This window comes from Heliangelus exortis, chromosome 25, assembly GCF_036169615.1.
Source record: "Heliangelus exortis chromosome 25, bHelExo1.hap1, whole genome shotgun sequence".
NCBI lineage: Eukaryota > Metazoa > Chordata > Aves > Apodiformes > Trochilidae > Heliangelus > Heliangelus exortis.
In genome coordinates, this window is record NC_092446.1 from 2,454,979 (window position 1) to 2,473,505 (window position 18,527).

Sequence of the window (18,527 nt, forward strand, 5' to 3'; positions counted from 1 at the left end):
ACATCTCAGGACTACTTCTCTCTGATTTCCTTCCTTATATCCCTTCATTCTGTCCCAGAAATGTGTTTACCTGCAAGCTCACCAAAGGCAGGGAGCTGTTTGTGGCCATGCAGAGACTGCACCTTCTGCCTTTTCTCCTTTACAAAGAGAGGAACCCATGGGGGGGAGGAAAAGCCTGGAGGAAGGGCTGCATCCCCCAGGTTAATTAATATTTTTAGAAGCTTTTAAGCTCCCCCGAGGCTGGTCAGTGATTTGTGCACTGCTGGAGCCCCATGGAGCCCAAGTTCTTCGTGGTGTTTTGTTAAATTTGCCTTTCTGCCCTGGTCCCTAAAGATAATCCAAGAGCACTGACCCTCTGCAGCCAGGCTGAGCCTGGAGAACTTGCTGAAAACACTCTTGGTGATGAAGTCGATGTGGCTGGTGGCAAAACAGGAGTAGTTGCCCAGGTCAGAAGCCTCTGTCTTGGCTATGTAGAGGTTTCCTGTGGTCTGAGAGACGAAACGTCTGCCATCAGCTGGGATGAAGTTGGGAAACTCATTCAGGAGCCATCGGTAGGATAAGCCTGGAGGGGGGGGAAAAAAAAAGGAACAATTTGCACAAGTTACCTCCCAACAGGGGGTAAACCCAGCAGTGCCCTTTCTAGACCAGTCTAAAGTGAAGCTGGCCCAAGTGGGTGCTTGTTTTCTTCCTTTGCTGTGTCCTACCTCTTTTTGTGTCTTTACAGAGTGAATTAAAACCAGATTTCCTTCCCTAAATTTCCCAAAGAAAAGCAAGGAGTGCTTCACATCTCTGGGAATCCCTTGCCCTGCTGCCTCTCTCCAGCCAGCAGTGCTGCTGCAAGGCAAATCCTCACCTGGGTAGTGGGGAGGGGGGCTGCAGGTGAACATCACTCCCCAGCCTTCTGTAATCTTCACAGGGTCTCGTTCTTCTGCAGAGAATTCCTGCAAAACTAAACATGCAAAGTGAAACCTGTCCCTGGATGAAAAAGAAAGAAGACACCTGGAGGGATTATTGCATTTTCTCTCCCCCTCCTTTTCAGTGGTTGTCCAGCTGGAGATCTAAAAATATTACTCATTTTTTTTCTGCAGTGCATCAAACTTCTACCTCACCTCTGTGTTAAAGGAAAGGGATTTCTCCAAGGGGTGATGTTGGGTCCCATGCACTGAGAGCTCAGTTTGCCCCCAGCACAGCTCTGCCTGCATTTCATTTACCTGCTGGAGACAAACTTACAGCCAAAACGAAGGGAAGCTTCCCTGCTGACCACTGTGCCCCTGGAATTAGATGCCACACACTGGTAGGATCCAGCATCCTTGGCTTTCACGGGGTTGCTTATCACCAGGTCACCTGCAACCAGCCTGTAACGGGAATCTGGCTCCATCTTGAGCTCTGTGCCATTCATCTTCCACCTGCCAAGAGCAAGTGTGAGGGGTAAATACTCAAAATACTCACTGCAACCCTCCTGGTGCCTCACAGGAATTTATTTTTCCAGCTTTGGTGTGTTTGAGTTAGATATCTAACACATCACCTGGGGACCAGGGGGCCGATGCCCACGTTTGTGACTTTCTTGATAGAAAAGCAAGGGGATGGAAAGCAATATTCTTGGTGTCCTGGTAGGCAGAGGAGCTCACCTGTAGGTTGCAGGAGGGCTGGCTCTAGCTCTGCAAGCCAGGGTGACTTTTTCTTCTTCTGAGCCTTCAGGGAAGAGGGTGTGGGCAGGCTGCTCCTCAAACACTGGCCCGTAATTCCTTGTGCTGCTCTGTGCTTGGCACCAAACTGCAAGAGAGGGGAAACCTGCTGGGCTCAATATAGCTTTTTTTTTTCCTCAAGATTCTCATTTTTTAGTTTTGTAGGGTGTCCCTGGCAGCATCTAGGATAAAAGAAGGAGCAAGATGAAAATCACAAGCCATCTGTCAGCACAACCCAGCCCTGGCTCTGGGCAGGGTGTTTGTGTTTCCCACTGAGCATCTCACACCATCCCTGCCGTGCCAGAGGGCTCAGCCATGCTTCAGGACATGCAGATGGAGGAGAAGTGACACACACAGCTCTGGGAAAGCCAGGCATGGGCAGGGATGGAGTTGGAACCCCCCTGATGCCCTCCTTGTCCCTGGAAGTGAGGACATGTTGGCTGCTCCTCTGTCTGTCCAAACCTGGGCTGGTTGGTTCCTCCTAAATCCTCTCCAGAACAAAGGAGGAGAGAAGACTACCTGGATCTTTGCAGTAAGTTCTCAGCTCTGCCACTGCCTTCCCACAAAAGCCTGGCAGATCCCATCCCCCCATCCCTCCATCCCTCCATCCATCCCTCCCTCCCTCCATCCCTCCCTCCATCCCTCCATCCCTCCATCCCTCCATCCACCCCTCCATCCACCCCTCCCTCCCTCCCTCCATCCACCCATCCATCCCTCCATCCACCCATCCACCCATCCACCCATCCACCCATCCATCCCTCCATCCACCCATCCACCCATCCACCCATCCATCCACCCATCCACCCATCCACCCATCCACCCATCCACCCATCCATCCACCCATCCATCCATCCATCCATCCATCCATCCATCCATCCATCCATCCACCCATCCACCCATCCACCCATCCACCCATCCATCCACCCATCCATCCATCCACCCATCCATCCATCCATCCATCCATCCATCCATCCATCCACCCATCCATCCCTCCATCCACCCATCCACCCATCCACCCATCCACCCATCCACCCATCCACCCATCCACCCATCCACCCATCCATCCACCCACCCATCCACCCATCCACCCATCCATCCATCCATCCATCCATCCATCCATCCATCCATCCATCCATCCCTGTGTCTGCTCCTGCTGACTCAAACCAGTTGCTTACTGGTTTGCAAACCAGTCCAGAGGGGATCAGCTCTGCTTTCCAACTAACAGAAGGAACTTGAAACTTCCTCTGCAGTGTTTGGTTCTGGTGTGGTTCTGATCCTGCTGTCCTGGCTCAGGAACAGTCACAAGAGGAACCTAAGACCCCGCCTGCCTTCTCCTCTGCTTTTTCCTCCCCTGTGCCAGGGCCAGGCTGTGGCTTGGGAGTGATGTTTCCCTGGGAAGTGCCAGCAGTCTGCAGGGAAAGCCTCTGGATCTCAGATGCACACCGAGAGCTCACAGCCCCCCTTTCCACCCAAGCTTTCTGGAAACAGCAGTGCACGGAAGGAAGGGAGAACAAAGCAGAAGCTGCCTGGAAATCTCTGAACTGCACAAGTGGTTGGTGAGTTAATGCTGTCTGTTCCCTCCCTGTGAAATTCCCCTCCCTGGGCAGGGATGGAGCCTCCTCAAGGCACCCTGCACTGTCCCCCTCTGCAGCTTGGAGCTGCTTGGTGAGCCCCAGGATCCTTCCATGCTTTGTAATTGAATTAATAACTGCCTTAAAACTGCTGTGCCATGCAGCAATCTGTCCCCTGCCCTGCAGTACCCAGCATGGTCACAAGTTAAATGAAGGGACTTCTGTAAGAGTGATGTTTTATGCAAGAGTAACTTCCAGCAGGGAATGGGCAGCTCAGCTCTGCTGGGCTCAGGAGGGAGCAGCCCTTTACCTGGAGCTCCTGGGGTTTCTCTCATGTTCCTGCTGCTCTTTCGGGTGGAGATGAAGGGGGGGGGGAGCTGAGGGGCTGCACTAATTGGCTCGGTGGGTTCTGAGCAGCTGCTGGATGCTCCCTGGCTCCAAGCAGCAGCCAATTTCCCCTGCCCTGGGCTCTGCATTGGGGTGGGCCAGGGAGCCACAGCGGGGAGAGGGGCTGCAGCCTCTCCCTGAGCCTTTGGAAGAAGGGAAAAGCAGCATTTTGGGGGTTGGATCAGCACAAGTGATGTTTTTTTCCTCACAATCCTACAGGCAAAGGAGATGCTTGTGTGAGCTGGAATCCTTCTCTCAGCTGGGTCAGCACTGGCTGTGCTGAGCAGGAGACAGAACTCTGCTGAGCAGCAGGTAAAATAATAATGAATTAATAGAGAATTAAGGAAAAAGTAGTCATATTAATTGTGCTCTGATAGATGGCAGTGAAGGGATTAAGGTTGAACAGCTTCACACTCTGAGATTAGCCAGGGGCATCTGGTAAATATTTTCTGTTTATTTAACAAATAAAATCTCTATTATTAACACTGCCATGTGTGACTTCTCTCGTGGGCTGCTCTTTCCCCATCAAGCCCAAGGATGTTGCTCATCCCTTCTGATTCCACTCAGAGCCTGTTGCTAACTGGTCCTGCTCTCCCTTTCCCTCTGCCAAGGTTATGGACTCAAGTGCCAGGCATTGATTTCCTCAAATGGAATCGATAAGAAAAGTTGGGATGAGTTTTTATCTGCAGTTCCAAGGTGTCTGGTTGGTGCTGGGGGGGGGGTGAAATGCCTGGATCCTGCTCATTCAGCAAAATTACTGCTAAGTGGAAGTGATAATTAAAGTAAGACGTTGAGGTAAGGTGGAAAAGATAATTAAAGTAAGATATGATTAGAATTAAGAATAGAGAGCAGAGCAGGGAGGTAAAGCTCAGAGTTATCACTTGGGCTACTTGGGTGACCCCAGAACTTTCAGTTTTGGTGGTACCAAAGGTCAAGAGAAAACAACCCCCCCAGGCTTTGAGGCATTTTGGGGGGCTCAGCTTGGCTGGGGCAGGAGCACTTTGCATGAACTCAGGGTACCCCCTTCCTGGGGACCATTAAAGGGGAAAAAACCCCAAAATAAAATGAAGTATCATTTGGAAAAGCCAAATACAGACCAGAAAGTATCCTTTAGCAAAATGAAACCACAAAGTCTCCTTTGGAAAAGTCAAAATAAAGAAATATCATTTGACTAAGCCAAACATGAAAGGAAAAGTATGGTTTGGAAAAGCCAAACACATAAAATACCATTTAGCAAAGACAAAAGGAACAAACACAGAAAGTATAATTTGGAAAAGCCAAACAAAACCAAGGTCTTCAAGCCTGAAAGAAGCAGAGTTTCCTGCTCAACTTGTGTGTGTGCTTTAATCTGTGTTAAAATCCAGTTGGCAGAGCAGAAAATTCTGGTAAGGTTGCTCTGGAGCAAGAGTCACTATGAGGAAAAATGAACATTAACACCAAAATAATTAGGAAGAGGTGAGACTGGAAAATCTAAAAATTAGGGTTTGGAAAAACCTGGTCTGTTTCTGGCAGAATGGTTTTGCAGGATAAGGAGTATTTGGAATATGCTGAAAGTCAGCTCTGGAGAGCCCAGGTGTCTGAATGCTTTTCCCTTTGTGCTGAGCTCTGTGATAGCTTTGGAGATCAGGGAATGAGAAATGTCTCAGCTGGATGTTTTCCAGGATGTATTCCAGTTCAGGAGGACAGGAGCAGAAATCCCTTTATTGAGCACGGGCAGCATCCTGAGCACTGACCACAGCCTGGAGCTCTGGCACGTGAGGGAGCTGAGCAATTAATTGGTTTTATTGGGAATCTGAGCCCACACAGATGTGCACAAAATCAAAAGTGGTTATTTTTAAAGAGCAGCTCTCTGAGGAACAGGGGGTTATTTTTAATGAGGAGCTTTCTGAGGAACAAAAGGATGGTGCTTTGGCTACCCTTAGATTTCAAGATTTTCCCTGCCTTTTACTGAGTGAAGAAAGGCTGGGGAGATCTTCAGATGTTCCTGACAGCCTTGTTCATTAGAAAGTCAGTTCCATGTGCTTCAGAAGCTTGAAATCTTTACATATTGCTGGGAAATCATCCTTCTGGTGACACAGCATTACCAACCCAGCATCCCAGGGCTGAAGCTGACAGCCCAGAGCTTCAGATTCTGGCATTTCCAGAGGGTTTCCTTGAGCCTCATCTCGAGCTGGCATCCCAGGTCCCTCACTCATGTCCCCAGTGAGGATTTCTCTCTGAGCTCCATTGCATCATCAGCCAAAGGTCAAGAGAAAACAACCCCCCCAGGCTTTGAGGCATTTTGGGGGGCTCAGCTTGGCTGGGGCAGGAGCACTTTGCATGAACTCAGCTGGTTAATGGGAGAGCCCAGCTCCCATCTTGCTGCCTCTTCCCAGATTTGGGTCAGACCAATTTCCAAACAGGATAATTGCCTCCCAATCTAGGGCAGCCACCCCTCCCCACCCCCTCTCTGCCTCCTCGGGGATCCAGAGAACATTAAAAGGTAATTAGATATTTATAAGGAGAGGCCAGCAGGCTCTGCCTGGGATGATGAATTAGCTTGAAGCCATTATCCAATTCTCAGCTGGCTGAAATGAAATGTCCCCCAGCTGAAAAGGGACCTTTGGACTGAGACTCCCCGAGCTCCAGAAATGGTCCCAGGTGAGTAGGGGGATTTTTTTGCAGTCAGGGTAGGGCCAAAAAGGCATCCCTAGAAAAACCAGGAGAAGCAGCAGCTTGGCCATGGGTGATTCCTGAAGGCAGGAGAAAATTCCTCCTTGTGCCAAGGCTGGGCCAAGCCAAGCGAGGGGTGCAGAGGGCACTGCTCCTGCCAAGGCTTTTCCCGAGGTTCTGCCTCTTCTGCTTTTCATCTAAACTCGAATTTAGGAAAAGGGAGACTCCTGTGTCAGTGCTTCAGCCACTCCTCTCCTCCAGCAGTACAAGGAGATGTTGGGCAGAGCACAGACACATCCCCTGGATGCTCAAACCTCCTGGGAGAATCCTGCAGAGCACAGAGGGGTGAATCCCGTGGAAACCTCCCCCCCAGGGACTGCTCTTACCCAGGACAGCCAGGGATGTGCAGAGGATTCCAGTAGTGCTTCCCATCCTGCCGGGCTGGGACCTCCGGGACTGAGCCTCTGGGGTGAGCTGGGACAGGAGCCCTGCAGGGACAGAGAGAGGAGGGGACTGGAGCACTTCTGGGGCTCTGCTGGACACAGCCCTGGGGTACATGCACCCAGGAGTCCTTTTTTTTATTTTCTGACATGACCCATCTGGTTGGGAGGTGGTGGTTGTTCCTCCTCCTCCCTTACTACCTGAGTTTCTTCCTCTGCCCCCCAAAACACTACTTCTAGCTACTAGGATGCTACTTCCAAATACTAGCATTTTTTAATGAAAAACCTCAAAGCCAGGGAATATTGGAAGAAGAAATAATTCGTGCTTTTTCTTCTGTGAAAAAAAAAAAAAAAGCATCTCTAATTGAAACTCTTCAGGCAAGGAGTGACTGGTTTTGGGTGCCAGCACTTGGTCTCTCTTTCTGGAGACATTTAGGGGACCTGGCTTGTCCCTGCACTGAGCCCAGAGCAGGGTTTGGAAGGCAAGGAGCACAAAGTGGCTGCACTGGGCTGGATCATTTCCTGTTTTTTTCTAGGTTTAATGCATTTAAACAGAGATAAAGAAGCACCGAGACATTTCCTGAGGCCGCCAGACACATGAGTAGGTGGAGCTGTGATTTCCAGTCCCTTCTGCAGGCTCCTGTCTTCCAAGATCTCTCAAAATGGAAAAAAAAAAACCCCAACCAACCAACCAAAAAAGCCAAACAGAACACAGAGCTGTTTGTGCAGCCCCTGCTCTCTCCTGGCCAAACCCTCCATCCAGCACACACACTTCTTGCCTTTTAACTCCAACACTGTTGGGCTGAGGTTTTGGGTTTTTTTCCCCCTCTTTGTTAACAAAGGCTTTTGAAACAATGGCTGGAGGATCCCTTCCTCATGCTCCCCCCCTGCCCTCCCAAACCTGCACCCCAGTGAGCGACTGCTGAAGGAGCTGCCAAGAGCTGGGCTGCCCGTGCTGCTTATCCCCTGCTCCAGCTGGTCCTGCTTCCACCTCTCTCCCTGCCCATCTGTCCCCCTGAGCAGACACTGCTGCTCCTAAGCTCCCCCGAGCAGGGATTAGCTTTCCATCCCATGGGATGCAGCCCCTTGTCCATTGCTGCTTTAAAAAAAAAAAATAAATAAATCCAGTGCCTGGCTTGTTAACAGCAGCTCTGGAAAAGGGGCTGAGCAAACAGTGATATCCCAGCCTTGCTTCATATCTGCTGGGCTGGAGGAGCCACCTGGCCTCCAGGTCCTCACCCTAAGGATGATTTTTCTACCCTTGAATAGAGAACCCCCTGTCCCAAATCCTCAGTTTTTATCTCCCTTGGGTCAGAGGATTCCTCCCAGCTGAGTGCAGAGCCCTGCCCGCCCTTAGCTCACACCCCGATTCAACCAGTTTTAATTCAATAATTTTTTTGCAATAATTGTTCTGGGCGGGCAGGGAAGGAGGGAGGGACCCTGGCATCAAGAAATGGCAGAGCTGGGACAGGAGATGCCCGGGCTGTGTCCCAGACCCAGGGATTTGGGGAGGCAGCCACGTGGAAGCTGCTCCCTGCTCCCTGCAGTTTGTTCCAGCAGCCCTGAAGTGACTCAGTCACATGAAATCACTTGATGTCAACAAGGATCATGCCCCAAACGGTGTCCTGAACCCAGGGCCTCTCAGCTAACACTGCCTCATTGTGCCTGCTGCCCTCTCATGTGCCTTGTGCTCACATCGTAAGCACTTGGGGACAAGGACTGGATCTGTTCTGCAGGCAGGGCTGGGATTTGGGCTCACAGGCAGTGCTCTGCTAATTTAGAACTTGATCTTCCAAGCCCCTGCAGTTTGGTGTCTTCACCAGGGTGTTCCAGGCTTTCTGGAAGGCACTGAGGATGTTTCTACACCCAGCAGCAGCATCTTCAAGCCAGGGCTTTGCTCCAGCCCCGATTTCTGAGCCTGAGTCCTCTGCCTGTTCCCCAGAGCTGGGGGGACCCTGCACCCTGCAGGTGCTGCCCAGCTTTGCTCTCTTCTATTCCTTTTCCCTCTCACTTTTAAAACAAACAGAAAAGAGTGTGGGGAAGCTGGGATTTTGCTGTTTTTAATGAGGAGCAGGCAATGGGAGGATGTCAGGAGCTGTTTGCCATCCTCCCTCCTGGGGGCTCCCATCCCTCTGCCACCTTTCTGGTTTTATCAGCACCTGACACTTGCTGCTGGGTGACCTGGAGATGCTGCATCTGAGAGAGAGCAAATTGCATCCCCCCTCTCTGGGGTGATTTTTGTTTAAACAAGAGGTGAGGAGGGGGAGCTGCCACCCCCTTCCATGGCACCACTCCTGCCACTGTCCCCCTTTGGCTTCCTGCCCTGTGGCCAAGAAGAACTGGTGGTATCTTGTAAAAATGGAGCTGATTTGAATTAGATAATTAGATATAAATTCATTATTTATGGTGTAAACTGCATCAATGTGATATCCAGGTGCAGACCACAAGCAGGGTAAGAGAGGAACAGAGGAATTTCTGCAAGTGCTGGCAGAGTTTCTTCCTCTGCCCCCCAAAACACTACTTCTAGCTACTAGGATACTACTTCCAAATCCTAGCATTTTTTAATGAAAAACCTCAAAGCCAGGGAATATTGGAAGAAGAAATAATTCGTGCTTTTTCTTCTGTGAAAAAAAAATTGGAGAAAAAAAAAATTGGAAAAAAAAATTTTTCTGTGAAAAATCCAATTGGAGACTGGCTGGAATTCTCCTCTCTGACACTGCTTTGAGTCTCCCTGATTTTCTTGTCACCTCAGAGCCTTGATCAAATTGTGGCTGAGATGCTGTGAGATGACACCTGGGGCTGCTCTGGGACCCTGGGGGCATCTGAAAGCTGCGACCCCCACGCTGTAAATCTGACTCTGAACTTCTCCAAAGCCTGGTGTGCACTTTGCAGCTGATTTTTAGGCCTGCTCTCCACCCTTAATTAGATGGGAGCCCATAGGGCCCTTCCTTCCCCCTCTTCATGGGGTATTTTTGACAGTGACTCGAGAGCCTTCTGTTGTGCTGAAAGGGGATCTGTCACCCCTGCTAATGGATGCTGTCATTAATACTTCCAGCAGCAAGGGAGGGATGGGCACACTGGAGAACACTTGCATTAGCCCTCTGCTCCAGAGCCCCTGGGAGCCAGGAGTGATCCATTATGGTGGAGCCAGAGTTAGAGAAGCTTCAGGGAGGTTTTCAACCCTCCTGAGCCTCTGGGAGAGGAGCTGCTGCCTGGTCCAGCACCCACAGCTCCATTTCTGACCGTGGAGCAGCATCCTTGGGAGGAGGCAACTCCAGCAGAACTCTGGGTGTTGGGTGAAAGGGCCAGAAATGGGTTTGGGGAGGAAATGAGCTTTAAGGAGAGATGAGCCAGGCAGCAGAGACAAAGTGCCCTCCATTACCAGGATAACTGAGAGTAATTCAGTCTCCTGTGGTTAGAGGTGAGGAGCATTTGTGGGTGAGTGGGGCAGCTCCTTCCCCAGGGAAGGGTTGAGGGGTGGGTGGTGGCAGTGTCCCTTTCATGGGGTGTCAGTGCTAACCTGGGCAGGGCACACTTCTGATCTTTGCTGGATTTTTGCCTTGCAGAAGAGTTGTTCAAGGTTAGGTACATCCTGTCCATCCCCAGCACAGGGTGTTTCAGTGAGCTGCAAATGGTTTTCCTGTAATGGATCTCTCCTCTTGTGGAACTCTCTGTGCTCAGGAGAGGTTGATTTAACTGCAAACTCTGGATTCAGACTTTCCTGAAATTATTTTTTTTTGGGGGGTTCAGATCTGTTGGTGGCTCCAGGACCTGCTGCAGAAATCCTGGGACCATCCCAAACCCTTCCTAAGCAGCAAAAGTCTTTGAGGTCCAAATGAGACCCAAAAGGCTGGGACCCTCTCTCAGGGGACCTTGGGGACCATGGCCTGGGGTCCCTTTGGGGATGGGGTCGGGGGTGCTGGGGTCTGGGTTGTTTTGGTTTTTTTTACTATTTGTTTGCTGGGGTTCTCAGGGTGTTCTGTGGCTCTGGGGGGTTGTGTTGCAGCCTTGGTGGCTGCTGCCAGTCTGGGATGTCCCCTGCCCTGGCTGTGCCGTGGCTTTTGTGTCCCTGTCCCTTCCCTCCAGCTCCTTCCTGCCCCTGGGAGCTCTTGGCTGAGAAAAATTGCAGTTTTAGAAGTGAAATCAAGCAGGAAAACACCGCTCCAGGGTAAGTGCCCTGCCTGCTGCTGGGAGAACAAGGAGCTGGGGTTTGATTTGAGGTTTGGGTTGGACCCGGTTCTGGTTCTGTGCCTGCAGGGTGCCCCGGTCCTGCCTTGGGGGGATGGTGGGGGCCTCCTGGCAGAGCTCTGCGAACCCATTTCCATCTGGAGCAATTCTGAATCACCATATCCATGGAAACAAATGGGCTTTTCCCTTGGATTCGGAGCATCCGGGGCCGTTCCTGCTCCCTGCAGAGAGACCTGGTAGGGCTGGAGCCTGAGGTGTGGGCAGGGGCCCGAATTATTTTTTTTTTTCCTTCTTTTTTTCTTTCTTTTCTTTCTTTTTTCTTTTTTTCCCTTTTTCTCTTTTCTTTTTTCTTTCTTTCTTTTTTTTTTTTTTTGTTTTTTTTTTTTTTTTGTTTTGGTTGTTTTGGTTTTGGGGTTTTTTTGTGTGTGGGTTTTTGGTTTTTTTTTTTGAGATTGCAGCAGGCTGCAGGTTTTGGGATGTGAAATGGAGAGGGGGTGGAAAAGGCTCCAGGGTTCCCTTTCCCAGGACTAAGACACCAGCTGGGGAGAGGGATGCATCCTGCCCTGCACCTTGGCTGTGCTGCTGTCTTATCAATCCCTGATTAATTGAATGGCTTGATAAGGAGCAATACTTGATCAGTGCCTCCTGCTCTTTCCTCCCCAGGAAAAGATGAAGGGAGGGGAGCAGATCAGAGCTGTGGGGTGGTGAGAGGGGATCACCCAATATCCTGGAAAAATTGGGAGAAATGGCTCAGGAGGGGAGGGAAAGCCCTGCCTGGGGCTGTGGGAAACTCAGCAAAGGTCTCAGTGGGGTGAGAGGGGGGAGCCCTGGGCTGCCTCCTGTGTCCTTTTGGGGTTTTTATGTGTTAGATGGACCCATGTTTGTGCAAAGCACAAAAAGAGCCCTTCCTCTGGGGCTGGGTTCCTCTAATGGGTTCTGCAGGGTGTTATGGGGACAAGCTGGGGGTGTGACAGAGCTTCCAGAGGGTTTGTGTCACCTGGGGACAGAATGAGCCCCTCTGGTCCTTCTCATCACAGCACAAGGGGCAGGCAGGGCTCTCTGATGCCATCCCAGCAGGGTCTCTGAGCCCTCTCTGGTTTCTCTGTGGTTTTTAAGTGCTTTTTCTTAATAATTGGTCGGTGCATTCATCTACATCACGGGTCAGGGCACCTCATTATAAGAGGGTCTCTGTGGGAGTTTTCTGGTGGTGTCCCACCCCCAGCCAGACAAACCCCACACAGCTCAGGGCCTCTTTGTGCAGGAGACAAAGCTGGGAACAGGGATCAGCCCAGAGCCAGGGATCAGGAGTGTTTGGAACATGGGCTGGGGGGGGGGGGTGATGGGCTGGGGGCTGCAGCTGTGAAACCTGATTGTGATAAACCAGGTGATGTTCTGAGTGGGCCTGACCAAGCATTTCTGACTGCTCTTGGGTTGGGTTGGACAGTTAAAATTTTAGTTCTGAACTTTGTAGTTTGTATTTTTGCTCTTTAATTTATTTTTTTTTTCTCTTCCTGAGCTGGCCAGATCCCACCTCTGGCTGCCATCACCTCAGTGCCTTGGGGTGGTGGGAATCCAACCCAAGTGATTCCCCCAGTTCTGCTGCAATATGTGGTAAATCCCCTGGATTTTGGAGCTGAAGTGGCACCCAGGAGCTTCCCTGCAGCCAGACCTGGCTCCTGCCACCTCCAGGTGAGACCTTGGGGGGCCTGGGCATCACTTGGTGGGGTGGGGACCAGTGTGGTGTGTGAGAAAGGAAAGGAGAAATGGCCAGGGAAAGGAAAGGAAAAGGAAAAGGAGAAGGAAAAGGAGAAGGAGAAGGAGAAGGAGAAGGAGAAGGAGAAGGAGGAGGAGGAAGAGAAGGAGAAGGAGGAGAAGAAGGAGAAGGAGAAGGAGGAGAAGGAGAAGGAGGAGAAGGAGGAGAAGGAGAAGGAGGAGGAGAAGGAGAAGGAGGAGAAGAAGGAGAAGGAGAAGGAGGAGGAGAAGGAGGAGAAGAAGGAGAAGGAGAAGGAGGAGAAGGAGGAGAAGAAGGAGAAGGAGAAGGAGAAGGAGAAGGAAACGTCCAGACTGACTTTCCTGTGCTGGCTCTGGCCCTGAGGGGTTGGAAGAAGCTTTTTGTTAGGGAGAGGATTTCCCAGGCATGGAGTTGGGCTGAGGCTGCCAGCCTGCAGCTAAGCTCCCCCCCAAGGGTTGTGTTTCAGTCGATAGCAGCTGGAGGGATGCTTAAAGTCTTTGAAAACAAGGCCAGGAGTGACTCCAGTTTAGCACAGGGGGGTTGGAGTGAGACGTTCCCTGTCTGGAACCCCCCTTAGCACCCTGATTGCTCCAGTTCCAAACATTGGGCCCTCCTTACAGGCACTGCAAGTTCACTGGGTTGCAAACCCCCCTCTCACAACCTTGCACCCTCTTTTCCTGGGAACTGCAGGTTCTCTGTGTGGGGCTGCCCAGGAGGGGATGCTGAGATGGGATGGGAAGAGCCACGGGCTGGCTGGGTGCTGCCATCACCCCCCCAGAATGAAACCAAAATAAAACTCCCCACTGCAGATTTTCTTTTCCTTTTACAACCCAGCACCAGGGACTGAGCATGGCATGGGGGACTCTCCCTAAAACCTGGGACATCCACAGTTTGCAGCCTCACAGAGCCACCCACTTTCTGCTATCAGTGCTGCCGTGGCGTCGGCGGCTGCAACTCTGCTGTGGCAGAGGTATAAATAGCTCCATACCTGTGATGGAGCCTGAACCCATCCCCTCCCCAAATGATTTACTGCCTGCTAAATCATTTGGCAGGATCTGGGCCTGGGGAGAGGCTGTAGTGAGAAAAAAAATAAAATAAATGCAGGACATGGGAAACCTTCTGGCTAATGCAGCAGGGAGGGGGTGGGTTAGTGGGGAAGCCCAAACCTCCCCCAGCCCATTGCACCAGCTCTGCCTTGCCCTTTGGTGTAAAGTTTGGCAGTCCTGGTGTGGTGGGGGGGACTGTGAAGGGCTCCAGGCACCCACCCCAGTCCCACAGAACTCCTCAGCCCTTGCCTTGGCTCTGCTGCACCCCTGGGAGCTTGTGCTGGGGGATGTGGGGTCCTGGGGAAGAGGGGATTTTGGTGAAAAGGTGTAAAATCCTCCCCCTCCTAGGAGAAAGGGGAGGGCATCCCCTGCAATGGTGTCAGGTTTATTTCATCCCTTGGAAGGCAGCATCCCCAGCTCTGACCTTCTCACCTGTCTTTGCTGGAGGTTTTTTAGTGTTCATTCTTCAAACAGGGCCAAGCTGCTCTTGTCTTCAGAAAGACAAACAAGAAGCAGCACAAAACATTCATCCCTCTTCCTTCCTTCAGCATAAGCTCCCTGGTTTATGGCTCTCTGGTGCAGGACTGACAGCTCTACAGGCTGTACAACAGATAAGACACAATTATCTCATAATTTAGGATCTGGACTGCTGGGGAGGGCTGGGTTCATACAGTTATTTCACCACTGGTTATATATGGGAATATTTCTGCTCCCTGGGGTCTCAGGACCCTTGTGGTTGTGTTAAATGTCTGATAAAATACTGGACACTACAGCTGCCTTGTGGGCTGTTTGCTACACTGAAGAAAACATTTGGGGCTCAAGGAAAAAGCTTTTGTGTAGCTTGGGAGCAAAATTTGTTTGTGTCTGCTGAGACCTCTTCCTTCTTTACAGCTCCTCAAGCACCTAAAGGTATTTAGTGTCAGGAAAAGATGAAATAGAATGTGTCTAGGAAGAGCCTGATACAGCCTCTCGCAGCAGATTTTATTGTTTCTTCCCTTCCATCTATGATTTTATCTCTTAAGAGACTCTCTAAGGAAGTCTCTTTTATCTCTTTCAGTGTCTCAGAGCTTTAACAGCAGCTCTGAAAGCACCTGCTCAGTGCTGGCCTTTCCTGAGGGATGTGTCTGGCTGGACTGGTGTGTACTGGTGTGGAGGGCTGCACACAGCCATGTGCTCCCATCCCTGCTGGGCTTACAGAGTGGCCATCAGCCCATCCCAGAATTTTCCTGGTGGTTCCTCAATCCCTGGAAAGCAGGGCTGGTAGTGCACAGCATTAATTTAGGCAGGAGGGAGATGTCCCTCCAGCTGCCTGGGATAACTACAGGCAGTGCTGTGTTAAGTTAAACCCCATGAGACAGAACAAAAAAAAACAAAAAACAAAAAAAAAAAAAAAAAAACAAAAAAAAAAAAAATCCCTCTTTTGAGCAGGGCAGTGCTTAGAGCATTCCCTGTGGCCACTAAACCCACCCTGTGGCCACTGAGCCCGGGGCTTGCTGGCTCCCAGCAGCTGAGGAGCTGCCAGGAGGCTCCCTGGGGATGTGGGATGTGTTCCAGGTGGCTGTGTGGGTTTTCTCTGTGCCCAGCACCTTCCAGGGAAACTCTCAGGGATCGGGGCAGTGGGGCTGTCATTGCAGATCCCCAAAGGGCTACAGGAGATCTTTGGGCTTGTGGAGGTTGCTAAAGGGAGGAGGCACTGAGAAACCCGGGGAGGTGGCTGCCTCTCTCTCATCAGGGTGGATAATTTTCATGGATAATTTGGAATCTGAACATTCAGAAAGCATCCAGGGGGGCTGAACAGCTGGGCTGGGTTCTAATGCACGTGAGCTCAGTCTCCATGTGGATTCCCAGCCCCTCTGTGCACAGGTGTGGGAAATGCCTCCCTAAAGCCACTGTTGGGTTTTCTGCCTTTTAGGCTTTGCTTGAATCTGCATGGAAAATAATAACAGTGGCTTTTAAATGCTCTGCAGGTATTCTGAGTGACCAGAGTGACAGTTGTTCTGTTTGATAGCAACTGAGAAGTGATGGAGAGGAGCTTCAGCATCCCTTTGTCCCAGGGTGAGCCTGCAGCTGGGCTTGACACAACCCCCTCACTCTGTTTTCTTTAGTCTTGGGTCATTCTGATCTCCCCATGGGAAGAACAGGTATTTCTAGGAAGTCTGGGACCTTCTACTTTCCCTTTGTCAGCAAAGCAAGAGGCTTTTGGGGTTGGGATTGCTGCTGCTGGGTGTGCTCGGCACTGGCAGGCTGAGAGGTTCATCTGTGGCTGCAAACCTGCTCCTAAATGTCATGAAAAATTCTGTGCTTCAGCTTTGGAGCTGGCTGAGAACATGCCTGAGGACATGCCTGGGTTCCTGGGGGTGGCCTGGGAGGAGCAGGAGCCATTCTTGGGGTCTGGCTAAAGCCTTGGGCTGGGGTTGGTGCTGGGGAGGGCTGGAGCTGTTCCCAGCTCTCGGATGCAGAAGCTGCTGCCTCCCACCCTCAAAGCAACCAGTGTTTCCTTGGAGAGATGACAGCCTGCTATGAATACTCCCCAGTCCAGCCAGAAAAATAATGCTGGGGCTCGTGGGAGTGGTGCAAGCCTGGGGGAGTCGGTGGGTCAAGCGTGGGTGAGGTGCAAAGGGAGGAGGAGGGACCTTGGGATGTTGTTAAAGAACTGGAGCCCTGCTCAGCACATCCCAACCTGTCCTGGCTGCTTCCCTGTCGGAGCATCCACCCCACTGGGGTTGGGAAGAGCAGAGCAGTGCCCTGCCTGCCAGTGTCCCCCCCCTGCCCCCCAGTGCAGGCTTGGGGTGGGCAACTTCTTGTCCCTGACTTTGTGCTGAGCCCCTTCAGCTCCCACTGCCCTGAGCTTCCCCCGCAAATCCCCCCCATCCTCAGACACAGAAATACCCCAGAGCAGCCCCATCTCCCCTCCGTCCCCATATAAGGGGTGTGTGGAGGGGACACTTGGGACCCTGAGGTTTTCCTCCTTCTCCCACCCCGGAGAGGAACCCCGGGTCCCTTGGGCTGCTCCGGGCTCTTCAGCCAGGAGAGGCTGAAGTTGTTTCGTGCACTGAAATCCGTGCGAGCCCCCACGACCCCCCCACCCAGACACCTCCTGCAAGCCCAGCGGCTCCCGAAGTGCCCCCAGTGCACCAGGGACACCATAAAAAAAGAATTAACAATAACAATAATAACAATATTCCCAGACTTATTCCGTAAGAGACATTTCTGCTGACATCCCTGTCGCCCTCGGCCACAAGTGACACAACCAAAGCCCCCTCCTTCCTCCCAACTCCACCCCCGGCTCCTCTCCAGCTCAGGCAGAGCCCTCACCGCTTGCAAACCCAGAAATTCCCAAACCCACCCCCCCTGCTCTTCCCTCCCCATCCCCACCGGAGGTCAGCGGGATCTGGCAGGTTCCGGGAGCAAAGCCGGAGAGTTGGATCTGGTGGGGAACGGTGCCCTCAAACCCGGAGCATCATTCCTCCCTCTGGGATGCTGGAAGGAATAAAGGAAGGAAGGAAGGAAGGAAGGAGAAGGCTCTTACCTGGTGCGGGGTGGGTGGTTGGGCATGAGCCGGGGGCCGTGGGGGGCCCGTGGGTGCCTTGGCTGGGAGGCAGAACCTGGCTGGTGCCTGCCCGAGTGGGGATGTGTGTGCCCAAAGCCACTGCAGCATCTCTGCATTAGGATGTGCTCCTCCCTCTCCTCCCTCCTTGCGTGCGCGCTCCCTCGCTCGCTGCCAACCACCACGCTGGTCCCCGGAGAGGGTTTTTTTTTTTTTTTTTTTTTTTTTTTTTTCCCTCCTTTGCCTTTACCTCACTTGCCACAGCCCAAGGACCAGTCAGGGAGGCAGAGTGACTTGGCAGCAGCATCATGCATAATTCACGCCCTCCCTCAGCCTCCCCGGCTGCTGCTCCCATCAGCTCCCGGCACAGACCCCTCCATCGCCCCCGGCTCAGCCCTTCCCTGGGGCAGGAGCAGGTGTGGGCACAGGGGGGGGGGACCCCGAGCCCACGTCTGTGGGGTGGAAGGAGGGGAGGGATCAACCTCTCCCTGGTTGAGGGACATCCAGCTCCGTGTGCTTTTCTGTTTGTCCACACAGCCCTGTGCCTAAATCTCTCCAAATGTTGTATATTTGCATATTTGCATATTTGTGTCTGTCTGGGTGTGCAAACACCTCACCAGGCTGCACTAGGGAGGAGAACAGAGCAAAATTTTGGGCATCTCCAGGTGAGCTGAGCTTGGTACCCAAGCTGTGTGAGGAGGATGGGGATTCCTCCCCCTGTGTGACCAACAGGGATGGGGCACACACAGCCTGGGTCAGCTTTGACTTTTTGGGTGTGCAGCAGCCACCAGTGGCTGTGTTTGAAGGTTTTAGGGCAGTGTTTGCCCATTTTATCAGCTCTGCTTCCCAGGAGGCTGCACCCAGAGCCCTTCCCAGTGAATATTTGCAGCCACGAGCCCTTTGCTGGTTTTTAGGGGGGGTCTGCCAGGTGTTGAGGTGCTATGAGAGGTGAAAGGGATGCTCCAGGACCTCCTCTGTGACACTCTGGGTGGGCTGAGGTGTGGAGGACCCTGGGGTGAGATGGGGGTCGCTGGGAGGGTTCTGCCAAACTACACAGAGAGGGGGGAAGCAGAAGATTCAGCAGCTTGGCAGGGACCACCCTGGGCTCCCCACCCCTCCCAGCTCCATCCCAGCCCTGTTAATGATGTCAGGAGATCAATGGGCACCGGGGCTGTCCACAGGTTAATGGTCTGCAATTACAGAGGAGTAATTAAGGCGTTAGGATCTCTATTGATTGGCAAAACTCCAGCGGTCCTGACTCCTCCAGCAGTGATGGAGG

General features: G+C 52.0%; 1 protein-coding gene across 1 annotated transcript in view; it reads right to left on the reverse strand.

Moving 5' to 3' along the window:
* The window catches only part of CNTN2 (contactin 2), a 31,948-nt gene extending 14,546 nt beyond the window's left edge, over window positions 1-17,402 (reverse strand). Inside the window, exons 1-6 of the mRNA XM_071768415.1 lie at window positions 17,231-17,402; window positions 6,682-6,783; window positions 1,629-1,773; window positions 1,231-1,406; window positions 854-949; window positions 353-562 (exon numbers count right to left, since the gene is read on the reverse strand). Of these exons, the coding sequence (XP_071624516.1) occupies window positions 353-562; window positions 854-949; window positions 1,231-1,406; window positions 1,629-1,773; window positions 6,682-6,727 (673 nt within the window). The 5' untranslated portion in view covers window positions 6,728-6,783; window positions 17,231-17,402. The remainder of the gene's footprint in view (window positions 1-352; window positions 563-853; window positions 950-1,230; window positions 1,407-1,628; window positions 1,774-6,681; window positions 6,784-17,230) is intronic.
* Window positions 17,403-18,527: the final 1,125 nt, after the last annotated feature.